Source organism: Amblyomma maculatum, chromosome 1 (genome assembly GCF_055883805.1).
Source record: "Amblyomma maculatum isolate TAMU_Amacu chromosome 1, ASM5588380v1, whole genome shotgun sequence".
Classification (NCBI taxonomy): Eukaryota; Metazoa; Arthropoda; class Arachnida; order Ixodida; family Ixodidae; genus Amblyomma; species Amblyomma maculatum.
Genome location: NC_139344.1, coordinates 428,098,413 through 428,120,245, shown reverse-complemented (window position 1 = coordinate 428,120,245; position 21,833 = coordinate 428,098,413). Strand labels below are relative to the sequence as shown.

Below are 21,833 nucleotides of genomic sequence, written 5' to 3'. Positions count from 1 at the left end.
GCCCTCCACTACGACTCCTCTTTCTCTCTTTCCACTTTCACTCCCACCTTCCTCCCTTCCCTCACGGCGCGGTTAAGGTGTCCACAGCAAACAAGTGAGACAGTTACCGCGTCTTTCCCTTCCTATAAATCAATCAGTTCAAGAAACTATTGAGACAGATACTGCACCTTTCCCTTCCTGTGTACCAATTATTATTGCGCAAGCAATACTACGCGAGGTTTCAGCCCATCGCGTAAACCCGGCTGGTAGCCCCATTTTACCTTAAGAGTGACCGCAGATGGGGCTCCTCTTCAAGCCGTCGGGTAAACCCGGTCGGTAGCCACGCCGGGCCACAGAAGAATAAGAGAAATAAAGAGAAAAATAGGAAGAAAAGGCAGAAAAAGAAGTGAAAGAGAAATAAAAAGAAAAAGGAAGAAGAAGAAGAAGGAAAAGATAAAGAAAAAGAAGAAGAGAAAAAAGGAAGAGAAGAGGAAACAGAAGAAAGAACGCAAAGAGAAGCTACGTCGGTTTTGCTTACGCAACCTACCTGGTTTAACTAAATCTAAACCCCAGCAATTTTTTTTTGTATTTTATTTTTATGTCGCTGATATAGGTATACAGAATGTGGGATTAGGGGAGGTGTGTTAGTTGGATGGGGTTGCTGCTGACCCTACGGGGCTGAGAATGGTAGGCCCCCACCGTATGCGGCGGGGGCTCGCCTGCCAACGACGGTTGTACCTGTTGTAGGCCGTCATTGCAGCCTGCACCGTTTCGGTGATGGACGACAGCTGTTGCGGCGTGCGTCTTTCTCTCTCCTGTTTCTTTCTTCTCTATAGTATTTTTTTTTGTCCTCACGAGGCAGCGGAGGTGGTTGAGCTGCAGAGCCAGTAGCAGGCCCGTGCATTTTCTTTTCTTCCTACAGTCGCAACAACAACAACTAGGTGTCTTACCCCTGATTTGGCGCATATAACGGGATAACATCAGTACTGTGCATTCGATCTGTGCACTAAGGTGTGACTACGTGTTGCTTGAAAGTTAAAGCTCGCGATTCTACCTTACGCGCATATGCCATGTCCGAATATGTATCCGAGTTCACGCTGGTTCTTCTTGCTCCCTCCACCAGGAATTTTTTTCATTCCGTAATGAGCCACCATGTGGAATCTTACAGCACACAACGACATACAAGATAATTCCTCGTCACTATGCAGGTGAGCCTGAGGAAGCCTCCCCTGCTGTGGCCAGCGCCGAGGCACCTCAAGCTGTCTCCGACAAAGACGCGTCTGTTGGATAGCCGCCACTTCCGGATAACGTCAAACACTAATTGCGATGTGGTGACGCGGGCCATCGTCCGCTACCGCAAGCTGGCGTTAATGTCGTCTAACGTCTCTTCCGACGTGGACAATGACAGAGACGCTTCCGCCATTCTGCTGAGAAGTCTGCACGTGGTGGTGCAACAGAATAGCGAGTTTCTGAATTGCGGCTACCCACCCCCTAAGGCCAACGAGAGTTGTGAGTGGAAAAAGAGCATGGATGGGATGTTTGCCCGGGATTCGCTGCAACATAGGCGACAGTAACACTTTGTACCGTGTGATGCGCCTTCAAACAACAGGAACCGCTTGGATGAGGGTAACTTATACATGTAGAAAAAACATCTGGTTGACTTTCGAGCGGAAATATTGGCTGGACAATAACGATATTAATATATGCTTCTGAAACCTCTAACTACACCGCATTTACAGGTTTAAGTGGTTTGGATAACGGAATCGGCCTCGCCACCTTGTTCTTTTCAGTAAAAATAACACGGAGCCCATGGATGCCATGCTGTCGCAGACACCCACCGTCTGCCTAATTAGCAATTGTAGCAGATGTATGCAGGTTGTCGGATTATTAAATTCCTATAATCGTTGCTTTGACAACCCATTTATATTCACAGTAGCTTATGCTGTTATAAATACGTTGCTTTGTGGAAAGTGCCAACGGGTCTTGAATTTTATTGACTTTTTGCGTCAAAGACGAGTTCTGCTCAGCAGTTGTTTAAACTACTGCTTAGTGAGGGATCAGTGCAGGAGCAGTTAGGTATGGTGACATCTAAGATGCTGATGCCACCTCAACGTGGCAGCATAGTCGGTATGAGCTATTACTATCGATCCAAGGCAAGAAAAATGTGAAACAGTTATCAGTAATAAGCTGACTTAATCTCACCTGCATTCCTCTTTATCTAAAGACATATTTGGGTTATTCACAAACTGTGGTGTGTGCGTGACCAGAACGTGCTACGTTTTGTCATTTGCTAAAGAGATTCTCGCACTTGCAGCACTAGCTTGACTCGCACATGAACATTGCTTCAAAGCACATTTTTCTCCAAGAATTCTGTATGCTCGCAAAACGAAACACGCTTAATTATTCTAGTATGTTATTTAAAAAACAAGCATTTATTGACAGTTGTGGCCTTCTTAATTCAATTATTTTGTAGTAATCAGTTCTGGTGCGTATCCGTACCTTGGCAGTGATCGAGATGTGCCTTCTGCACTAAACTCTCGAATGATAAATTTGCGGTCATCAAGACACGCATAGATTCGTTCAAAATTTAGTTATGCACTTTTAAGAGCCCAGCCGGGGTGGTGCAGTGGTAAGACGCCCGTCTACTGTGCCGGAGTGCTCGGGCTCGAACCCGACCTCGGCGGCTGCGTTTCGATGGAGGCGAAACGAAGAGGCGTCGTGTGCTGTGCGATGTCAGCGCACGCTAAAGATCCCCAGGTGGTCGCAATTACTCCGTAGCCCTCCACTACGGCTCCCCTTTCTCTCTTTCCACTTTCATTCCCACCTTCCTCCCTTCCCTTACGACGCGGTTGAGGTGTGCACAGAAACAAGTTTGACAGATACTGCGCCTTTCACTTCCTGTGAACCAATTATCTATCTTTTGCGGAGCCCCGCCGGGGTGGTGCAGTAGTAAGACGCCCGACTACTGTGCCGGAGTACTCGGGCTCGAGCCCGACCGCCGGGGTGGTGCAGTGGTAAGACGCCCGACTACTGTGCCGGAGTACCCGGGTTCGAACCCGACCTCGGCGGCTGCGTTTCGATGGAGGCGAAACGAAGAGGCGTCGTGTGCTGTGCGATGTCAGCGCACGTTAAAGATCCCGAGGTGGTCGAAATTACTCCGTAGCCCTCCGCTACGGCTCCTCTTTCTCTCTTTCCACTTTCATTCCCATCTTCCTCCCTTCCCTTACGGCGCGGTTGCTGTGTCCACAGAAAAACAAGTCAGACAGTTACGTCGCCTTTCCCTTCCTATAAATAAATAAAAAAATCAGAGCCCGACCGCGGCGGCTGCGTTTCGATGGAAGCGAAACGAAGAGGCGTTCGTGTGCTATGCGATGTCAGCGCACGTTAAAGATCCCCAGGTGGTCGAAATTGCTCCTTAGCCCTCCACTACGGCTCCTCTTTCTCCCTTTCCACTTTCACTCCCACCTTACTCCCTTCCCTTACGGCGCGGTTGAGGTGTCCACAGACACAAGTGTGACAGATACTGCGCCTTTCCCTTCCTATGAACCAATTATCTATCTTTTGCGGAGCCCCGCCGGGGTGGTGCAGTAGTAAGACGCCCGACTACTGTGCCGGAGTACTCGGGTTCGAGCCCGACCGCGGTGGCTGCGTTTCGATGGAGACGAAACGAAGAGGCATCCGTGTGCTATGCGATGTCAGCGCACGTTAAAGATCCCCAGGTGGTCGAAATTACTCCGCAGCCCTCTAATACGGCTCCTCTTTATCCCTTTCCACCTTCACTCCCACCTTCCTCCCTTCCCTTGCGGCGCGGTTGAGGTGTCCACAGAAACAAGTGTGACAGATACTGCGCCTTTCCCTTCCTGTGAACCAATTATCTATCTTTTGCGGAGCCCCGCCGGGATGGTGCAGTCGTAAGACGCCCGACTACTGTGCCGGAGTACTCGGGTTCGAGCCCGACCGCGGTGGCTGCGTTTCGATGGAGACGAAACGAAGAGGCATCCGTGTGCTATGCGATGTCAGCGCACGTTAAAGATCCCCAGGTGGTCGAAATTACTCCGCAGCCCTCTAATACGGCTCCTCTTTATCCCTTTCCACTTTCACTTCCACCTTCCTCCCTTCCCTTGCGGCGCCGTTGAGGTGTCCACAGAAACAAGTGTGACAGATACTGCGTCTTTCCTTTCCTGTGAACCAATTATTATTATTATTATTATTATTATTATTATTATTATTATTATTATTATTATTATTATTATTATTATTATTATTATTATTATTATTATTATTATTATTATTATTCGGCGGACATAATCAACGCCATGGTCTCTTGGCCGAGTTGGTGAATGCATTTTACACATCGTCGTATGACTGCACATAAGACAAGGAGAGACGGAGGCATTCTCGTTTGTATGCGTCCGTACACGGTATGAACGATGTTGAAAGATCTGTTTGAGCTGCACTGTGTCAAGTTTTCCTCTGTATAGCCTCTGTGTCATTCAAGATTAACGGGATTCCGTTCATGAGAGGAGAGCAGTATTTATGGCGCATTTTACTGTAGCACCAACTGGGGTATAATAAAAAGTGTTCAAGAGTCCTAGCCTTGCTGATATAAAAAGGGAGCGAGCCGTAAACAGACGTTTTATCTCCTTTGCACAAACGAGAGCAGAACGCGGGATAATTTCACCTAGCAGTGAGGTGCTTCACGGCTCATACTTGGAACTTCGGCGTGCACTTCATTTGAAAACTGCTAGGATCACAAGTTACGTAGAAGGTCTAATAGCCTAAAATTGAAGAGCGTCTGCCACGCCGCGGTGGTAAAGTGGTTAGCGTGCTCGAATGTTATGCGCAAAGTATGCAGGATCGAATCCCGGCCACGGCAGCTGCTTTTCGATGAAGGCGAAAAGCAAGGCGACCTATAGTGCTGTACAATGTCAGTGCGCCTTAAAGAACCCCGTGTCGTCTCTTTCCACTTTAACTGCCACCTTCCTCCCTTCCCTCACGGCACGGTTCAGGTGTCCACAAAAACGAGTGAGGCAGTTACCGCGCCTTTCCCTTCCAGTGAACCAATTATTAATATTATTATTATTATTATTATTATTATTATTATTATTATTATTATTATTATTATTATTATTATTATTATTATTATTATGATTATTATTATTATTATTATTATTATTATTATTATTATTATTATTATTATTATTATTATTATTATTATTATTATTATTATTATTATTATTATTATTATTATTATTTCGGCGCCATACACGACAGTATTTCTCAAAGCCTGAGTTGCATTGGCACGTTAAACCTCATAAACCAAACAAGCAAACCGCAGTCAATAATTATGGAGCATTAAATCAATGTCAGTTCTGTTAACGTTATATGGTCATCATAAACAAAACCATCACTTTGACCAACACGCTTGTACTGTGGAAAAGTATGGATACATAGGCAACAATTTTAGTTTACTTGAAGTTTTATCATCGCAACACTGCGCTGCAAAAGAATGCTGAGGACCAATTTCTGGCTATTACAACATTGGTCCGAATGCAAACGACCCCGTCATCCGAGAGACGCCAGATAAGTCCGACCAGTGATTTCATTGCCAAAAGAACAAAGCACATCATTGAGATGTGAACGATGGTGTAGCGTAGCTTGCGCAGTCCGCTCCCGGAAATATATACTATCAACGCTAATGTTTTACTTGGCCAAATAGACATGTGACTGCGACCAACTGTGCTTCTGTTTTTGAAAATTCTTCCTATGAAAACGTTTATTTCTTTTAGTACGATATCTCTATCATTACAACATCGTAAATATCATTGATAGACGTCAACGTCTTTGCATACTCAATATTTTAATGCGGCGCATAATTATTGATATTGGTAACGTAATCACTAACATCCTCCAGCATTCTGGCACTGGCCTAAGCAGTCTGATCGAATGCTTTCTTCGTTTTTTTCTGCGGTAGAAATTCTGACGTGCTTTAGCTGGACATCATCTGTAACCTCTCTTAAAGGTTTTGTTAAGATAGAGTAAATGGGAGAAAATGGGAATGTGTTTTTCAGACCGGCTGAAGATACCAGCTCGCGGTGACGCCAACTTGACGTCCGAGACTGTCTGGGGAGCCCTGAGAGGTAAGCACACGTGGAACTGGTGTTCCTGTGATTCCCTCTCTGCCACAGGCCGCAGCTTTCTCCGATTCTGTCAACAAGGTAGGTTTCAAATCCGAATGTTGCAAACTTGATGGAAAGCCAGTGCATGTTACGCTGGACTCATCAGCATTTCATTTTCTATTTAAAACTCCGTGCGTCAGAAGCAGAGAGAGTACATGAAATTATGCTAATTCATGGCTGATTCATGGGAATTTTACAATCGTTGATATTTTTGTCCACTACTCAGGCACTCTTAAGATTCTGAAAAAATAGATTACGATCAAATTATTCGAGGCAATGAAGTTCAAGGGTTCATTCCAGTACAGCGCGCCATGTTAGTGTGGCTTGCTTCCAGTTTGAAAATAAATTCTGCTACTTAAAATAGTTTTACTGGTGAGCTTATATTCCGGAAGTCAGTGACATTTTTTAACAGCAAAACAGTGATAGCATGGTGAAAACGAAGGTCTTGTTTAGGACCGACACTAACCCGGAGGAATTCACAACGGCATGCACACCTCTAAAGCCAGTGGTGGCTACACCTATTAACAGGCCATAGTTTATAAAATTATTCCTTTGGAAAATGTTTTGAAAGATTAAAATAGTATACGGACTTCTAAGGCATCGCACAGGCTACAAAAAAACACAGATTCTGAATATTCCCCATTTTTTCGCAGGGCAAACTTTTTGTCGAGACCCTGTTAAGCAGGAGATTTCAACCGGAGTTGAGTTGGCCGCCATATCAACTGGGCGCATTTAGCGCGTCCTTGGGTAGCGCTAACAGTCGTCTCGATATCCACAGCAATTCAGATCCACTGCTGTAGCGTGTTTGAATTTAACTCGCCCCCTGACATGAATGAGTTAATGGACCTGCAAATTCTTAGTCAGTTGTACTACGCACCATTATATTTATGTTATCAACACCACAAAAATTGATTCCTTGAAAGTAAAGCTCAAATTTAGTTTTAAACTTTCTTTAATAAAATAAGTGAAACATTGAAGCATGCGTAGCATAATCTAGCAAACGGCGGCTAAGTGGTGAATTCGAAATATCGCTTTGCTGAGCTTACTTGAGTCTAGATGGCATTCCACTATAGGGACTTGGACTTGTGTGTAAATAGCACTTCATTAAACGGTAGTGCAGTATTTTTGTTTACAATACGAAGTACTGATACTTCATAATTGTTATTTCTAAATTATCCACACTCGTATTTAAAAAGTCTAGCGCATGTGTCCTAATTATATGCACTAGATTTTTTAATTAGTGATGACGCACCAACTAGTCCAGCTTTCTGCCTTGGTTATCCACACTCGATCGCGATGGCGACCCAGAGGAAGGACTTCAAGATTGCGGGACGTTCCACGGGATAGCGACCTATTCGTTAATTGCGACGGCGAGCTGCCGAACATAATCAGCTTCAGTTGACACTGAAGAAGTAGCAAATACATTAGTTTGTGGCAGCCGAGAGGTAAAAGAGGGGCGAGCAAAAGCTAATGCCTGCTTTTCTCTACATTTCTTATGTAGGCTTGGAGACGTTCAGCCAGATGGTGCTGGCGCGACCCAATCAGCGTTACGTGAGTGTACCTTGTGCATTCATGCTTGATTTCTTCAAACCGCTTTGTAGCTCTGCTCAACCCCCTTGCTTTCATGAACTATCAACTTGCTAAAAATCTGGCCTGCTTTCGTAATCTTTAAATCTCCTTAAAATAATCACGCTTGCTGCGAGTGTTGCGTGGTTTTGTGTCGCAGGGTGGCATGATAAGTGCGCGACCGAACATCGTGCTGAACGCTGTTATTTTTATTTGTTGTTCACTCCCTATTAGCCTCATCGTTGGTGAGGTGCCGCTACAAAAGCATTAGGCTAGTGCCATTGCGAGCCGTAGCTTGCAGGCATCCCGAGATCATTTCATGTGACATTCTTTTGTTAGCACTTGTGACGCTAGGGTGGATAGCTAAAGCGTATGCGAAGTATACGCAGTCGAAAACAGGAGATATGCTGATAATGATAACACACAACACCTGGCTCATGAGTCGACCCGTATCAATATCTAATAATGATAAAAATACAACTTCTGTTGCATCAAGGTTTTCTGCTGCAATCGCAGGATAGCGACAATCACCTCTTACCAGCCTGAGTGCCTGAGTGACACTTACCATGTCAAATAAAACAGAAAAACAGAAACCTAACGAGCTGGATGCGTGCAAAAATAGAGGAGGAAGTCCCTTGTAAAATAAGTGTGCAACGCGAAAGCTCACCGTGCTGGCACTGTTAGGGTTGTTATCGTTGAGGCAGCATATTGAATAAGCAACAAAGAGAACAAAAGTGGCGTCTGCACATTTAGGACTGACATCGCGTCGTTTGTTAGACGAGGAACATAAAGAATGTGCAATACATCGAGCTTTCACAAATCATCCGAGATTCACACACTAGAACAGAGGGCTTGTCATTCATTGCAGCAACTTATCAGCCTCGCCAGAACATAGGTGATTGCCGTGCCTAAGCTAGCGTGGTTTGCCAGTTGATAACCTACCATAGGAATGAACAGCACCTTGGAATGAGTGAAGCGCGACAACGCCATTTCGGCGCGTTTGGTCGCTGCCAGCACGCTTGCCTCCACGCTGTTGCAGACCACACGAAGCACCGCCACCTCCAGGTCCCTCTGCGCCTGAGCCACTTTTCTTCAGTGCGCAGTCGCGCCAGATGCGGTGACGCTCCGCGGAGCGCGGCCACTCTGAGCCGTATCCGCACATATTTCATCCATCTTCAAATGTTTACAAAACACGAGTTAGGCAGAGAAGTTCTCTTTTTTTAGCATCTGGGTGCTTCTATGCGTCTTGTTACATAAAAAAAATGATAAAATTGTTTTGACGGCTGATATTGCGTACTCAACGTTTTCACTAGCGCCGCATCTCGAGCCATGCGAAAGAGAAGAAAGAGGGGGGGGGGGGGGGGTATGACACTTCAAGGGAGTGTCACGAACAAAAAGCTTATATAGCTAAGTCTCCTTTCACATTGTAACCGACCGGCATCTTAATGAGCAGTTAGAGAATCAAACTATCCCACAGATGTGCCGAACAGTACGCGCACGCATTTACCTATGGCTATCCCTAATCGGCGCTCACTCTTTTTGCTTTCGCAGGCTGCAGTGAAGTGCGGCTCGGTGCGGGACTACCCACGCTTCCCGCACCGTGGCATTCTGATAGACACTGCCCGACACTTCCTGCCCGTGGCTGTCATCAAGCAAAACCTGGTCAGTTGTGATGCGCTGAGCAGCCGCTTTTTCGTCCAACTACTGCAAGAAAGCCACCATCCAGGCTTACTGTCTGACATCCTTCACCATACAGCCATCCGTAGTGTTTAGAAGGGCGCGTTCCAGCAACAGTGGATCAAGTTCGCAGCCGATGAGTTGTGTGCCGAAGAGTATCATTCTATTCTGGATGCTTCCAGTCTTTTTCTTCAGCTTGTTGTTCCGGCCTCTCGGAAACAGCATTGTAATACCAAGAATCAAGATTCTGACTAGTGACGACTGAAACTGACCTCATAAAAAATTAGAGCCCCTATTTCAAGACCCTATAGATTGGGCACATTCTATTGAAAGAAGAGGCGTCACCGCAACTTTTCTGGTATTTTATTTATGAAGTAACAGCTTATAGTTCACAGGTACGCATAGTAACCGTTTTTGGTAGCCTTGCGTTGAGTGCTCTAAAGATTAAACCTCATTTATACTTGAACGTTTATTCAAATAGCCTATACCTGCCTGCTGCGGCCCAAATAGCGCCATCTATATTCTTACTCATTTGATGTGTTCCTGATTTATAATTTGAGATAATTTGACACCACGTATAATGAAAATCTACAGGCGAGTATTTAATAATCCTTAAGCCACATGCAAGCGAAAGCGCTAGCGATTTCTGCCGCGGGGACGCAGAATATTAGCCAAAAGGTTTAACCCTACTAAACATATAATTAACCAAAGTGAAAGTCGCGGCACATTTCACTCGACCTGCCTCTCTCCGTCTCTGTACGGCAGCCTCTCGGTAGGGATGATCGTATTCCGCCAGCCGTCTTCGCAACCTCTCAGGCGCAGTCAGTTGACAAGGCGTCTCGCCTGGGTCATCCATGACGTCTGCTGGCGTTACATTGTCGAGAGATGTCGCGATTAATTGCTATCGGCTAAGAGGCAGCGGAGGCTATCTAGACAGAACGCTCGTTGCCGGTCCCCACTCCCTCGAGGATATCTCCCAGATCAACAAGAGCACGCCGCAGGGCTCCGTCCTCTCTCCGCTACTTTTTAACATCACTATGATGGGCCTTCCGGCTCGGTTCGCCCGCCACGAGGACCTTCATCATGGCATTTATGCGGATGACGTCCCCCTCTGTATGACCGGCGGCAGTGCCGGACACATTGAAGAGACTCTCCAGGCTGCGATCAACAAAGTTGAAGACTATTTATCGGACAAAGGACTTAAGTGCTCTGCAGCAAAATCTGAGCTCCTCTTTGTGCGTTATCCCGGCACCCGGAAGCCCCCGACATCTCCAGATATCCGCCTCACTATTAACAACCTTCCCGTGCCTACGGTCGACACCATCCGAATTCTCGGCCTCCACCTCCAAGCAAACAGAGCCAACATCAACACTATACAACGCTTGCATCGATACACACACCAGACAGCCCGTCTCGTACGAAGCGTTGCCAAGTGGGCAGGCATGAAGGAGGCCAATCTCCTTCATCTCTTCCAAAAATTTGTTATACGTCGTATTGCTTACACTGCTCCATATTTACGTATCACGCTCGCGGAGAAGCCCCGCCTGAACTGCCTCATCCGTAGCGGCGTCAAAACAGCCCTTGGTCATCCTCTCTCTACTCCCAACGACAAGCTCCTCGTCCTTAGTGTCGCCAACACGGTTGACGAGCTCATTGAGGCGGCCCTCCTAGCCCAACGCCAACGGCTCTCACTAACTTCCGCAGGCCGCTCTATCCTCGAACAACTTCGCATCGCTCCCCTCCGTACACCATCCTCGGTGTTCCATCAGGGCCAACATCAAGGTTCTCCCTCTCCCCCTTAAGGTGCATCCAACTCATCATCAAGATCGCAGAGAATCTCGGGCCTCGTCACTCCAGCAGCGATATGCTGGCTGACTTGATGTACTTTACACAGACGCAGTAGATCATCCTACTATGACTGCTGCAACAGCGGTTTCCACAGATGAGAACACGACTATTCATGCCTCCTGCTTTGTACGCACTTCACATATCACTACAGCGGAGGAAGTAGCTATTGCTCTCGTGCTCTCCACTTCTAAAGCTAAAATAGTCATAAGTGACTCACAGCGCATCAATCTCAGTTTTACTCATGACCGTATTTCAGTCGAAGTGTTTCGCGTACTCATATCAAATCCTCCTAAACACCTGACCCTCCTGATATGGGCTCCAGAACACATGGGTCTCAATGGTAATGAGGGAGCACATGAGCTAGCTCGAGGGCTCACTTTCCGAGCAGCTTATCATCCGCCCCCAGCATGCCCGCCTTGGTCCGGAAGGACACCATAATCATTCATGCTTACGCTACAAAAAAAGAATTATGGACACGTTTTTTGGTAATCGACGTAGAGCAATCGCTAGTGTGCTCGTCTGGGGAACGTAAGGACTATGATTTGAGTCCTGGCATGGACACCCAATTCACTTATTTCTCTCCTTATCCTCCATGTAGGACACACCGTGGTCCCACATCCTGTGTTAGCCACACATGAAACAAATGTTTTCGCATTGAGCGTCTATTTTCGGCAATGCCTTCAGCTGATCGAGCGTAGGTTGTACGTGCTGTCTGAAATCGGGAATTCTGCGAACAATTAGCGTTGCCCGGATCCCCCGCCACACCGATCAGTAATACTTTCACCGCCTCTGACTTTTCCGCCAGCTGACTCCTTTAAGCGCAATTAAAACAGGGAATTTGATAAACTAATGATTGGCCAGATCACAATACCATTCACCACATAAAACTTTATTTTTACGAGACGAACAATGATCGCACGGAAAGAATTGTCCAAATGCTGCACGCGTCGACGAGACGCAAACATGGGGAAGAGTAAAATAGTCTGTCGCTGCAAAGCTTTATGATGAAATTTATTTCGCTCAATTCCACAAACTTAATTAGACACGCTGCGAGATTTTAATGCTTGCAGCCGAGCGCCACCAGTTATATGTTGCCTGAAAGTTATTCCCACCCCATCAGCGCTTGTTCCTTTCATCGACAACCTCATAGCCACTTGACTGGTGGTGTCGCCGCCCAATTGCTATTTTCTATGTGTGGATGCGACACAGCCGAATCAGGAATTTCCTTATGAAGCCTCTGCAGTGTCTTCCTGACTGGCGGGGTGCGTCATCGACGCATGGCAGCACGGTGCAAGGGCCTCAATCTCTCATCCGACGTTCGCTCTCTTCAGTTCCAGGCCAGTTCAGTGAAGCTTCACTTCTGCGCTGGTCTTAAATTCTGAAGAAATCGGTTACGCTGTGCATTCTAATACGTAGACGATTGCGAACATATAGACGATGTTTAGCCATATACGGCGACAAAAATATTCCTCAAATTTTGATTCGATTCTAGTTCAGTACGTTTTACCGCGCCAACTGGTACCATGCCAACAACTCTGGCACATGAAATAGAAAATAAAGACTGCAGTGACCCTAAAGTGGCCGTAATGTTCTGCAAAGTACCTTCGAGTATCAGTTTGTGAAGGATTTAAAGAAGAAAACGGGGATTTAAAGCAGAAAAGGAGCGGAGAGGACACGCGCTCAATGAGCACCGTCTAAACCACTCCCTGTTGCCGTCCTCTAACGCATCTTTATCCGTGAAATAAATGATGGTAACCATTCGTCTACTTAGTTTATTGCCCACTATCAAGAGGAATCGGCTATAGTATGGTACCCATCCCTGCCAATCCCTGCTCATCGTACAGCTCGCCTGGTTATTCATCTATCGCTCGTGTGGGTATTTCACTTCCCACCTGATATAGTGATATAGTGTGCTCACTGATAAGATCATGTATATAGTTTTTGTCAGGTTAAAGGTAACTTTGCTTCACAATGAGGCCTTATCATGTGTGACGCTTACGTGGGAACAGAAATTCAGGCCGACAATTTTTATTGCGCAGGACGCCATGGCGTACAACAAGTTGAACGTTCTGCACTGGCATTTGGTGGATGACCAGTCGTGGCCATTCTATATGAAGGCCTTCCCGAACCTTACTTCGGTGAGAATAAACGTTTAATTTTCCTTTCTCATAGATACTGGCTAAATATCCTTGCGTCATCTATATCTCCTGCGTGTGATCTCAGACGAACAAACGCACACATGCACACACATATTTTCACACTATCAGCGGTATTCAAATTTATTTCCCGCATACTGGTTAGGCCCCATACGTGCTCCACAAATGCGCTTGCAGTTGAGTCTGTAATGATGGCATCCCGTTTTCCTTCCTGGTGCTCGTTTTCAAGGAAATCTCTCTCAACAGGCAAGAAAAGCACACGTAGCACCCACCTAAGTTATCTTAAGTTTACTTTAGGTGACAGGATTTTTGCGAGTTTTATATGGGAAATCTAACGCTATCTGTCTTGTGATTGCAAATGTACGGAAGCGCTTTATATAAAATTAAGAAATAGACTATTCGCGTCTATTTCCCAGCGCCAAGCCATATCGAGAAATATTTTAGAACTTTTTGATGTGAAATGTATTCGAACAAGCGACCCAGCCAAGCGCTAGACACCCGCAGCAATGGCTTGATGGCAAATGCATTTTGCTGCATGCGAAATTTTATCTCTTTCGCAGCATGCCGCATTTCTATGGGAGAGAAACTCGAAACTAGCACGCGCCCTGCGCAGTTCTAGTGCGCGGTGCACAACAAATACGGTTAAAAGCATCCTGTAGTCCCCCACAACGCGGTAGCACACGTGTAGCTTCCAGGTCTGAAATCGGCCATTTTAATACAACATCGTAAAGTTTGGCCCTGCCTAGTCACGTTATCAGTGAACGAAACTTCCGGAGCCCTCCACTACGGCATCTCTGCGCTCGAGATGAAATTTGCGGTGCCACATGACTATGGAGGTTGAAGTGCGAAATTAGAGCAGAAGGTTTGATAGCCGCAGCACCACTCAAACGTCATTATGACAAACTAATAACACAGAGTAAACTATGGCAGTGAAAATAAATAGGATAAAAAATGGGAGTAGAGTCTGTGATTATTGGGTTTATAATCACAGATGCTGCATAAATATATCGCGAACATCGAAGTGCGTTGATCCAGCTTGGTTATAGGAAGGCCTCGAAAATAAAATCTTGTGTGGATTGCGATCTGCAGAGGGTACCAGGCCGCTGAAATATATTAACAAAACTATCGCGTTATACTCTGAAGGCGAAGCTTTCTTGTGCTTGAATTCATCCGTGGCATATTGCGCAACTGCTGCAGCACAACGCAACAGAAGGCTGTCATTTTACGTGGCCCTCCTCTGCTTTTTTACTTTTTATACCAATTGAAGCACTGATGTCTTTTTGGCTTCCGAAACTCCTCTGCCAGACAGAGTGCTTTTTCAGAATGCGCATATCCCTCTCTTTGTCCTCTTTCCTTAGATGGGCGCGTACTCGAAGCGCCACGTGTACTCGGAGGAGGACGTGCGCAGTGTAGTGGAGTACGCCCGACTGCGGGGTATACGCGTCATCCCCGAGGTCGACACGCCAGGGCACACGCACGCTCTGGGCCAATCATTTCCGGGTAAGCATTTAGAGGCTTGCTTTCTCTGCTGACTTCGTGCGCCTACGCAGAGAGCCGCCAAACTTAGCGGTGAGCAGAGCGGCAAATAGTATCTTAAGTCCACTGCAGGTTCTATTGATTATTTAACTGTAGAATATCGATCACTATAGTAAAGCGTTGGGAGGTTCAGGCCTGACTAATATATAATCCAGATATGAGAAGAGCATTTAAACGCGGTTAGGTTAAAGGTTATGTAAGCGGTCTGTTATGCATAAAGCTACAATGTAGGGTGTAGAAAGTAAAACGTCTCTGTATTTTAGCGCTTGTTGATCGTCTCTAACCACAACACTTCACACTCATTTTGCTTGTCAAAGAGTGAAACACAATAAAACATTTCATATCTCTCCAATGCCTCAAAGCGCAACCAATAAAGTAAAATACAATACCTAATCAATATGTTTACGCATCAGAATTTTAGTGAAGTCTTTTACTCTCATTGTTACAGACGCAGAGCAGTGCATTGTAAAGAGGTATATTGTGCCTGTTTTCGATCATTTATGAAGATGGTGTAAGGAAAGCTGAGGACGCGGCTGCGCCGCGCGTTTGCTTCGCTTCGCAATGAATGAAGCCGGGCCGTCAGGCACTGCGGCGACGTGCTGAAGTACAACAGTTAAGCAGCGCTATGTACCTGCTTCGCATTTGATTAACTATGCAAATTGGCCATAATTTGTTTACCTTACACTGGCATCGCGCATCACACAGGCGACTTGCTCTTCGCTCCCGTCGGAAAGTGTTGCTGCGCCGGATTAGTGCACAGCTGTTGAGCGCCCTAACTACTCCACAACCGCGGCGGGGTCCACCTCAAAGGAAATGTCCATGTTTGCAGCTCCTGCAACCTTGACAATGTCCTGTACTCTCGTGACGTCGTACAACCCGACAACCAATCAATGTTCAGCTATGTTAAAATGGTGGATAACTAAGCTAGTTGGGACATATTGTCAAGTTTTTTCATAGCCTGAATCGCTTTGGACTGTTAAACCCCACAAACCAAACCATGTTCAAGATGTTTATTCGCGGGTTTTCAATAAAGAATTTTAGTTGTCAGTGCATCTTGACCTCGTTCTGTGTGATTCTTTCTCTGCGTCCCCGTTTTTCTTTTTTTTTTTTACTTTGCTGCATCAAAACCTTAGCTATGTCACCAGGAAAACAATTTCCTCGATCTTCGAGCTGTGGTCTCGTTTCTCAGACATGTAACTCGGTGCGTGAAAAGATCTGTTTTTAGCTAGCGGCATTTCATTGTACAGTACGCTCCGCAAAAATACAAGGAGAAATCGTTCACGGAGCAAGGAGCGGTCCATGTAGTTATTTCTGCGTTTAATATCGGAGATTGGTTGCAACTAGCTACCAAGTGGGCGGCACGGTTCAGCTGTTTGTGGTCGTTGTTGTTGTTGGAGAAGGAGTATTCGTTCTCGCCGAGCGGATTTGTGCTTAAGTGGTGTCAGCGCTTAGAAGAAGCTCATTTTGTGTGCCCCAATTAACTCCTTTTGTTTTTCAGCTGTAGAATCAGGATACCTGCATAGCATCAGCTCATATATTTCACAGAATGTTTCAATGTTGGGCAAGTTAAGCCATTTCAAGATTTATATATTCCGTGGCACCCGTACAACTGGCTCTCATGAAAACGAAGAAGGGGTGGAGGCCCATGGATGCAATGCAGCAGACAGTTACGGTCAACCGCACTGAATTCGTCCACAAATGCCGAGTTCGCTACCCTGCAAAAATGTGCGCCATGTCGCTCTGACGCAGATGCGCTGACTCCCTGTTACGGTAACGGCACCCGGGGCAGCGCTAACTTCGGTCGACACGGTGCCTTTGAGATGCTCGACCCGACTAAGAACCTCACCTACGACCTGGTGGTGAGCCTCTTCTCTCAAGTGGCGCAAGTGTTCAAGGACCCCTACATGCACCTTGGCATGGATGAAGTGTTCTACGACTGCTGGTACGACGAATGAATCATGGTTGTATCCTATGTTTTCGTAATGAATGTGCAGCTGAAATTTCACTAGCGTCATAAGCATACACCATTATTTGTCCAGGCTATTTCACACTAAGAGGGAAATTTCGAGCGTGTGACCGCAGTGCTTTTAGAGCCGCTTTTGTCGTGTGCCGGCGTAAATAGATGAGGCAAGGCGCACGCGGGATTGCGCATGCGCCTTTAAGGCTGATTGGCTGATTCTAACAGGGTTTCGGCTGCAGCGCTAAATAAAGTGCGCCATCATGCGCTTCCAGGCTCTCTCGAAGTATAAAACAACCCGTACACTGCAGACGAAAATCACTTCTGGAGGTCTTCACTTCGCTTTAAGCTACACCGTGTGCAGGCAACTTATCGCACAAAAAATTCCTTTATTAATTACCAGGCTGCACTCCCTGCCTTCATCGCCTGTTGCTCCTTTACGTTCTGTTACACGGTAGCAAATTGTTTACGTGTATTAAGCATTATCCTTGCTAGCTATTGCTACGTTGTCGTTATCTAAACCTTATTTTTAATCCACACCTGGCCTACTTGTGTGTAACGTTACATCTGCTTTTCCTTGCAGGATGCCTATGTGCTAGTCTAATGAAACGGTTCCATTAGCCTGCGGTTGTTGTTTTCTTTTTTTTTTTTTTTTGTCCTTACAAGTAGTTTATGAGGCTCTAAAAAGCGGTTCTTAGTCCTCGGCTCAACAATGAGCAGCAAAATAGTTTTGAATTAAAAAGTCTGGAGCGCTGCTGTCATGTGAGGATCGGAGCGCTGCGCTCCGATCCTCACATGACAGCATGACATGCAGAGTAAGAAACAGGTACGATCCTGCGTAATCAGGCTAGAGTCTAAACATTCTGCAAGTAGGATTTCTGGGAGAATGATCGGCACTAGCTGTCCCTTACGCTTAGAAATCGCTGACTTCTAACCGCCAATGAAGTCAATGGTTTTAGCAAACTGTCAACATCAGAACAATATGGCATATGCGTACATCTACTTAAAGGCTGCAGAAGGTGAGCTTTTGTAATTTTGCATCCACTTAGCCAGCCTGCACGGTTGCTTGCAGGATGTCCAGTCCCGAGATCAGGGCGTTCGAGACGCAACACGATCTGAAGTCCACTAACGAGGTCGAGCAACACTACATGAGGCGCACGCTTGAAAACATGGTCCGGTCTGGCGTGAAGGTCATAATCTGGCAAGATCCCATCGAGAAAGGCGTGGAGGTATTCAACTGTTCATTTTATTGGTTGCAACTAACTGTGTAAAGTGTTTGAAACTGTGTGCCCTCCTGATTGCGGTCCTGTAAGAGAACCCTGCTGCTGGAACGTCTTTTCAGGCAATCATTTGTTACAACGAAGCGAAATTCCTGTTCCTTTATCTTAGTAATGTATTTGGCACGGACCTGGCTGGAGCACACCTCACGCGAATGCGACCACTTCGTCCTCGTCACGGCTTAGCCCGCCAGAAGCTCGAGCCTACCTGTCGCATATTGCCAAACCATATCCCGTAGGCGCACTGGTGCAGACGGCGCTCTCAGCGAGTTAAACGGCAATTGTTGCTGAAAGGTGTCTCTGTATGCAACCTAAAGGTAATATACACTCACTGAAAACGGCGATTTGTGCTGAAGGATGTATCTGAACGCACCTATAAAGAAGGTAATCATTGCCGAAAAACCAAATGGCAGTGTAAATGCATGAAAAAAAAAAGAAAAAAACACCACCTCGTCAAATATTTATTTTTTATTCTTGGCTTCTCCGCACTACAGCGCTGTCTTACAGACAAAACACGCTCTACAGGATTTGCACAGCATTAGTCTGATGTCAGGTAACATACACTCCCTGAGGCAGGAAATGATTATGGGGAAGGTAATTGCTTAGTGTAAGTGTTGTCATACCGATTGTTATTTAAAGATGTCTGTGAACGTAACCTAAAGGTAACATACACTCACTAAAGGCAAAATATAATTACGGTGAAGTCAATTCAAAAAGAAATATTCAGAAAACAAAAATTACAACACAGGAGTCGAACAGATGTCCAAGTGGCATCAGTGCAGAGATGGGTGGTGTTAATCTATTGCGCCACTAAAACGACAGGAGCGGTGGCTTTTAAATGCGTTCTTATTCGTTAAGACAATATATCCACCTATGTCTCCTGGTGGCGGTGCTCAGAGGAATCACGCGCCAGAGCGTCGCCTGCTCGAGTGCTCCTATACGGTATATGGTTTGCTAATACGCAGGCAGATCCATGACGATATAAACGGTAGTCAATCTTTAAATAAACTGTTCGTTTGTAGGTTCAGCAATTTTGCGTTCCTAAGTTTGTAGGAATGCATTTTTGCAATAATGAAGACGTCTTATTTCAGTTTCTAAAGAGCTTTCTTTTCATGTGGCTCACCTGTACAAAACCCAATAAACCCAACAAGAATAAAGCAAACATTGTTAAGTGCACATATGCACATATCTTTTACCCATAAAGAGTATCCAGTCAGCGATTTTAAAGGCCAGCTAAATGTTCTATCTTCAACTGCGGGGCTGCGCTGTTTTTCCGCATAGTAGTCAACTATATGAAAAACGAGCATCATTAGCACAGGTTGTCTTAGCTTTAAGTCTGGATACAAAAATTAACCTAACAATTACAGGCCCATCTCGCTTGGGTTTCATGTAACCTCTGTAAGCACATTATAGCATCACAATTCATGAGTCCCTTGTAAATTTTAGGCTCATATTTTGTTATCAGCGGGGGTTCCAACTTGAGCGTTCCTGTGAATCGCGGCTGTTTGAGTTTGTCACTGATTTTTACCAATCTGTTTATTCGACTCACCCCATCGATACCATTTTATTGATTTCGCTAAAGCCTTCGATCACGTTCCTCACCGGCGCTTATTCTATAAGCTTAATGCAATTCATTTTTAAACAATTTTAACTGATTGTTTTCGATCTGTCATCATTAATAAAAACGTCTCCGGGAGTACGTCAGGGCTCCCTGTTAGGACCGTTCTTTTCCTCATGTACATAAATTACTTGCATTATAGCATCGCCTCTAGTATTTGTTTGTTCGAAGACATTCACCGTTTTATTAAAAGCCCTCGAGAGCACATTAACTTACAGGACGACTTAAACGCGATTTCTGACTGGTGTAAAACCTGGAATATGCAAATAATTACTGACAAAACTAGACCTCAAACGTTTACTAAAAGGCGGCACGTACATTGTGCTTCACACCTATTTTATTAGAGACGATGCCATTGAACATGTCTCATTCATTAAATATCTAGTTCATTTATTTTCTAACTTTACTAAGAGTACCCACATTGAGCATAATAATAATAAGTCCGCTAAAATATTAGGTTACCTGAAGCGCACCCTGTATCAGGCTAATGAACAACACAAAATCTTAGCCCATATAGTTATCAGGTATCAGCTTAAATATGCATCCATCGATTGGGACCCTCATCAAGCTTACTTGACAAACTTTATTGAATCACTACACAGTAAAGCAGTCAGGTTCGTTACCCACGATTATTCCTACCTACCCAGCGTAAACAGCCTTAAACCACGATTTGACTAATTGTCCCTTGTAACTAGGTGACCAAATGCCCGCTTATCTTTTATGCAGAAACTATAGACTTTCGAGATTTTTTTTTTTTGCCCTGCACCCCACATATCTTCTAGTCAAGGCCATCCATTTAAAATAGCCCCATATATACGCGCCCAAATCTGTTTAAATATTCACCACTGCTATTAGCCATTTCACAAATGAACAGTTTGCCAGTAGATGTCGCCACCATACCTCCCCACGCTTCATTCTTCAAGGTTTTGTGGCGGGGGGAATAGAATGTTAAACTGACTTAGTAGGTTTCTTAATAATACTGTCAGGCAGCCAGAGGCGAGAAAAGAAGTGTCACTCCAGAAGTCCGTTACCCCACCTTTCCACCCCCTTCGGATCCCTACCGCTACAATCCACAGCGAAACGACTCTCCGCCTTCTGACCGGAGCCTGACCCCTTCTGCTCGCTGCTCCCCCGTTCGCCCTCTCCTTGTCGTTCTTCGCGGCCACCGGGAAATTAGCGTGTGCGGCCGAAGGAGGTGCAGTCGCCAGGTCACTAATGTTGTCAATTCCTCTATCTGTCGTTATGGTAAAGAACCGCCTGAAAGTGCTCGTGGACGGTGTTTGTGTTATGGCCTTAGTAGATACTGGTACTACGGTGTTTTTGAAGAGTTTAGATTTTAAGAATCGCCTCGGCACGAAATTGTTAGGTTGCGATAGAGCTATCATATTTCGAGGCGTAAGGAGAGAATTGTTGGTTCCGCTTGGTATTTGTTATGTAAATGTTGCGATCGCTGGCCACTTGTTTAAACTGCATTTACGGTGCTCGCTCGCTCTACGCACGACATTATTCTTGGAGTTGACCTTTTACAACTGTGTGGCGCAACTCTCGACTTCAGCAGCAGCGGGATATCAATAAGCGCTAGCCTTCGATCGGCCCTAATAGAGGAATCGCCGCGGCCTGCCCAAGCGTTTTCTGTCTTCGAGGATACCGTCGTTCCAGCGATGTCCGCCATCTTCGTCCAAGTTGTGTCCTCCGGCACGGTTCCCAATGCCTTCGACGCTCTGGTGGAGCCCGCTTCCCCTGCCGGTGCTTAAAAGAATGTGTTGGGGCCCCGCAGCGTTGTTCGAGTGAGCGAGGACCGGGCCATGCTTTGGACTGTCAACAATTCCAACGAACCTGCCGTATTGTCGAGTGGCTTGAAACTCGCCGACTTAATAAGAAGAACGCCTTTCTATACACATCGCCACCTTCAGTGACGGCGTTGCTCGTTCAACTAGACGTCCTGATCTTACCGATTCCAAGTTCCAGACTATGATAAACGAATCGCTACCCAGTAATCACCGCCGAATATTGGTGGAAGTTCTTATGAAAAATGCGGAC

The 21,833-nt window shown here is 45.7% G+C and overlaps 1 protein-coding gene across 1 annotated transcript in view; it reads left to right on the top strand.

The window, feature by feature from the left end:
• Nucleotides 1-1,181: 1,181 nt before the first annotated feature.
• The window catches only part of LOC146209325 (beta-hexosaminidase subunit beta-like), a 41,259-nt gene continuing 20,607 nt past the window's right edge, over nucleotides 1,182-21,833 (top strand). The window contains exons 1-8 of the mRNA XM_084579975.1: nucleotides 1,182-1,488; nucleotides 6,051-6,119; nucleotides 7,660-7,709; nucleotides 9,276-9,386; nucleotides 13,289-13,387; nucleotides 14,764-14,905; nucleotides 16,691-16,883; nucleotides 17,971-18,127. Coding sequence (XP_084436101.1) covers nucleotides 1,182-1,488; nucleotides 6,051-6,119; nucleotides 7,660-7,709; nucleotides 9,276-9,386; nucleotides 13,289-13,387; nucleotides 14,764-14,905; nucleotides 16,691-16,883; nucleotides 17,971-18,127 — 1,128 coding nt within the window. The remainder of the gene's footprint in view (nucleotides 1,489-6,050; nucleotides 6,120-7,659; nucleotides 7,710-9,275; nucleotides 9,387-13,288; nucleotides 13,388-14,763; nucleotides 14,906-16,690; nucleotides 16,884-17,970; nucleotides 18,128-21,833) is intronic.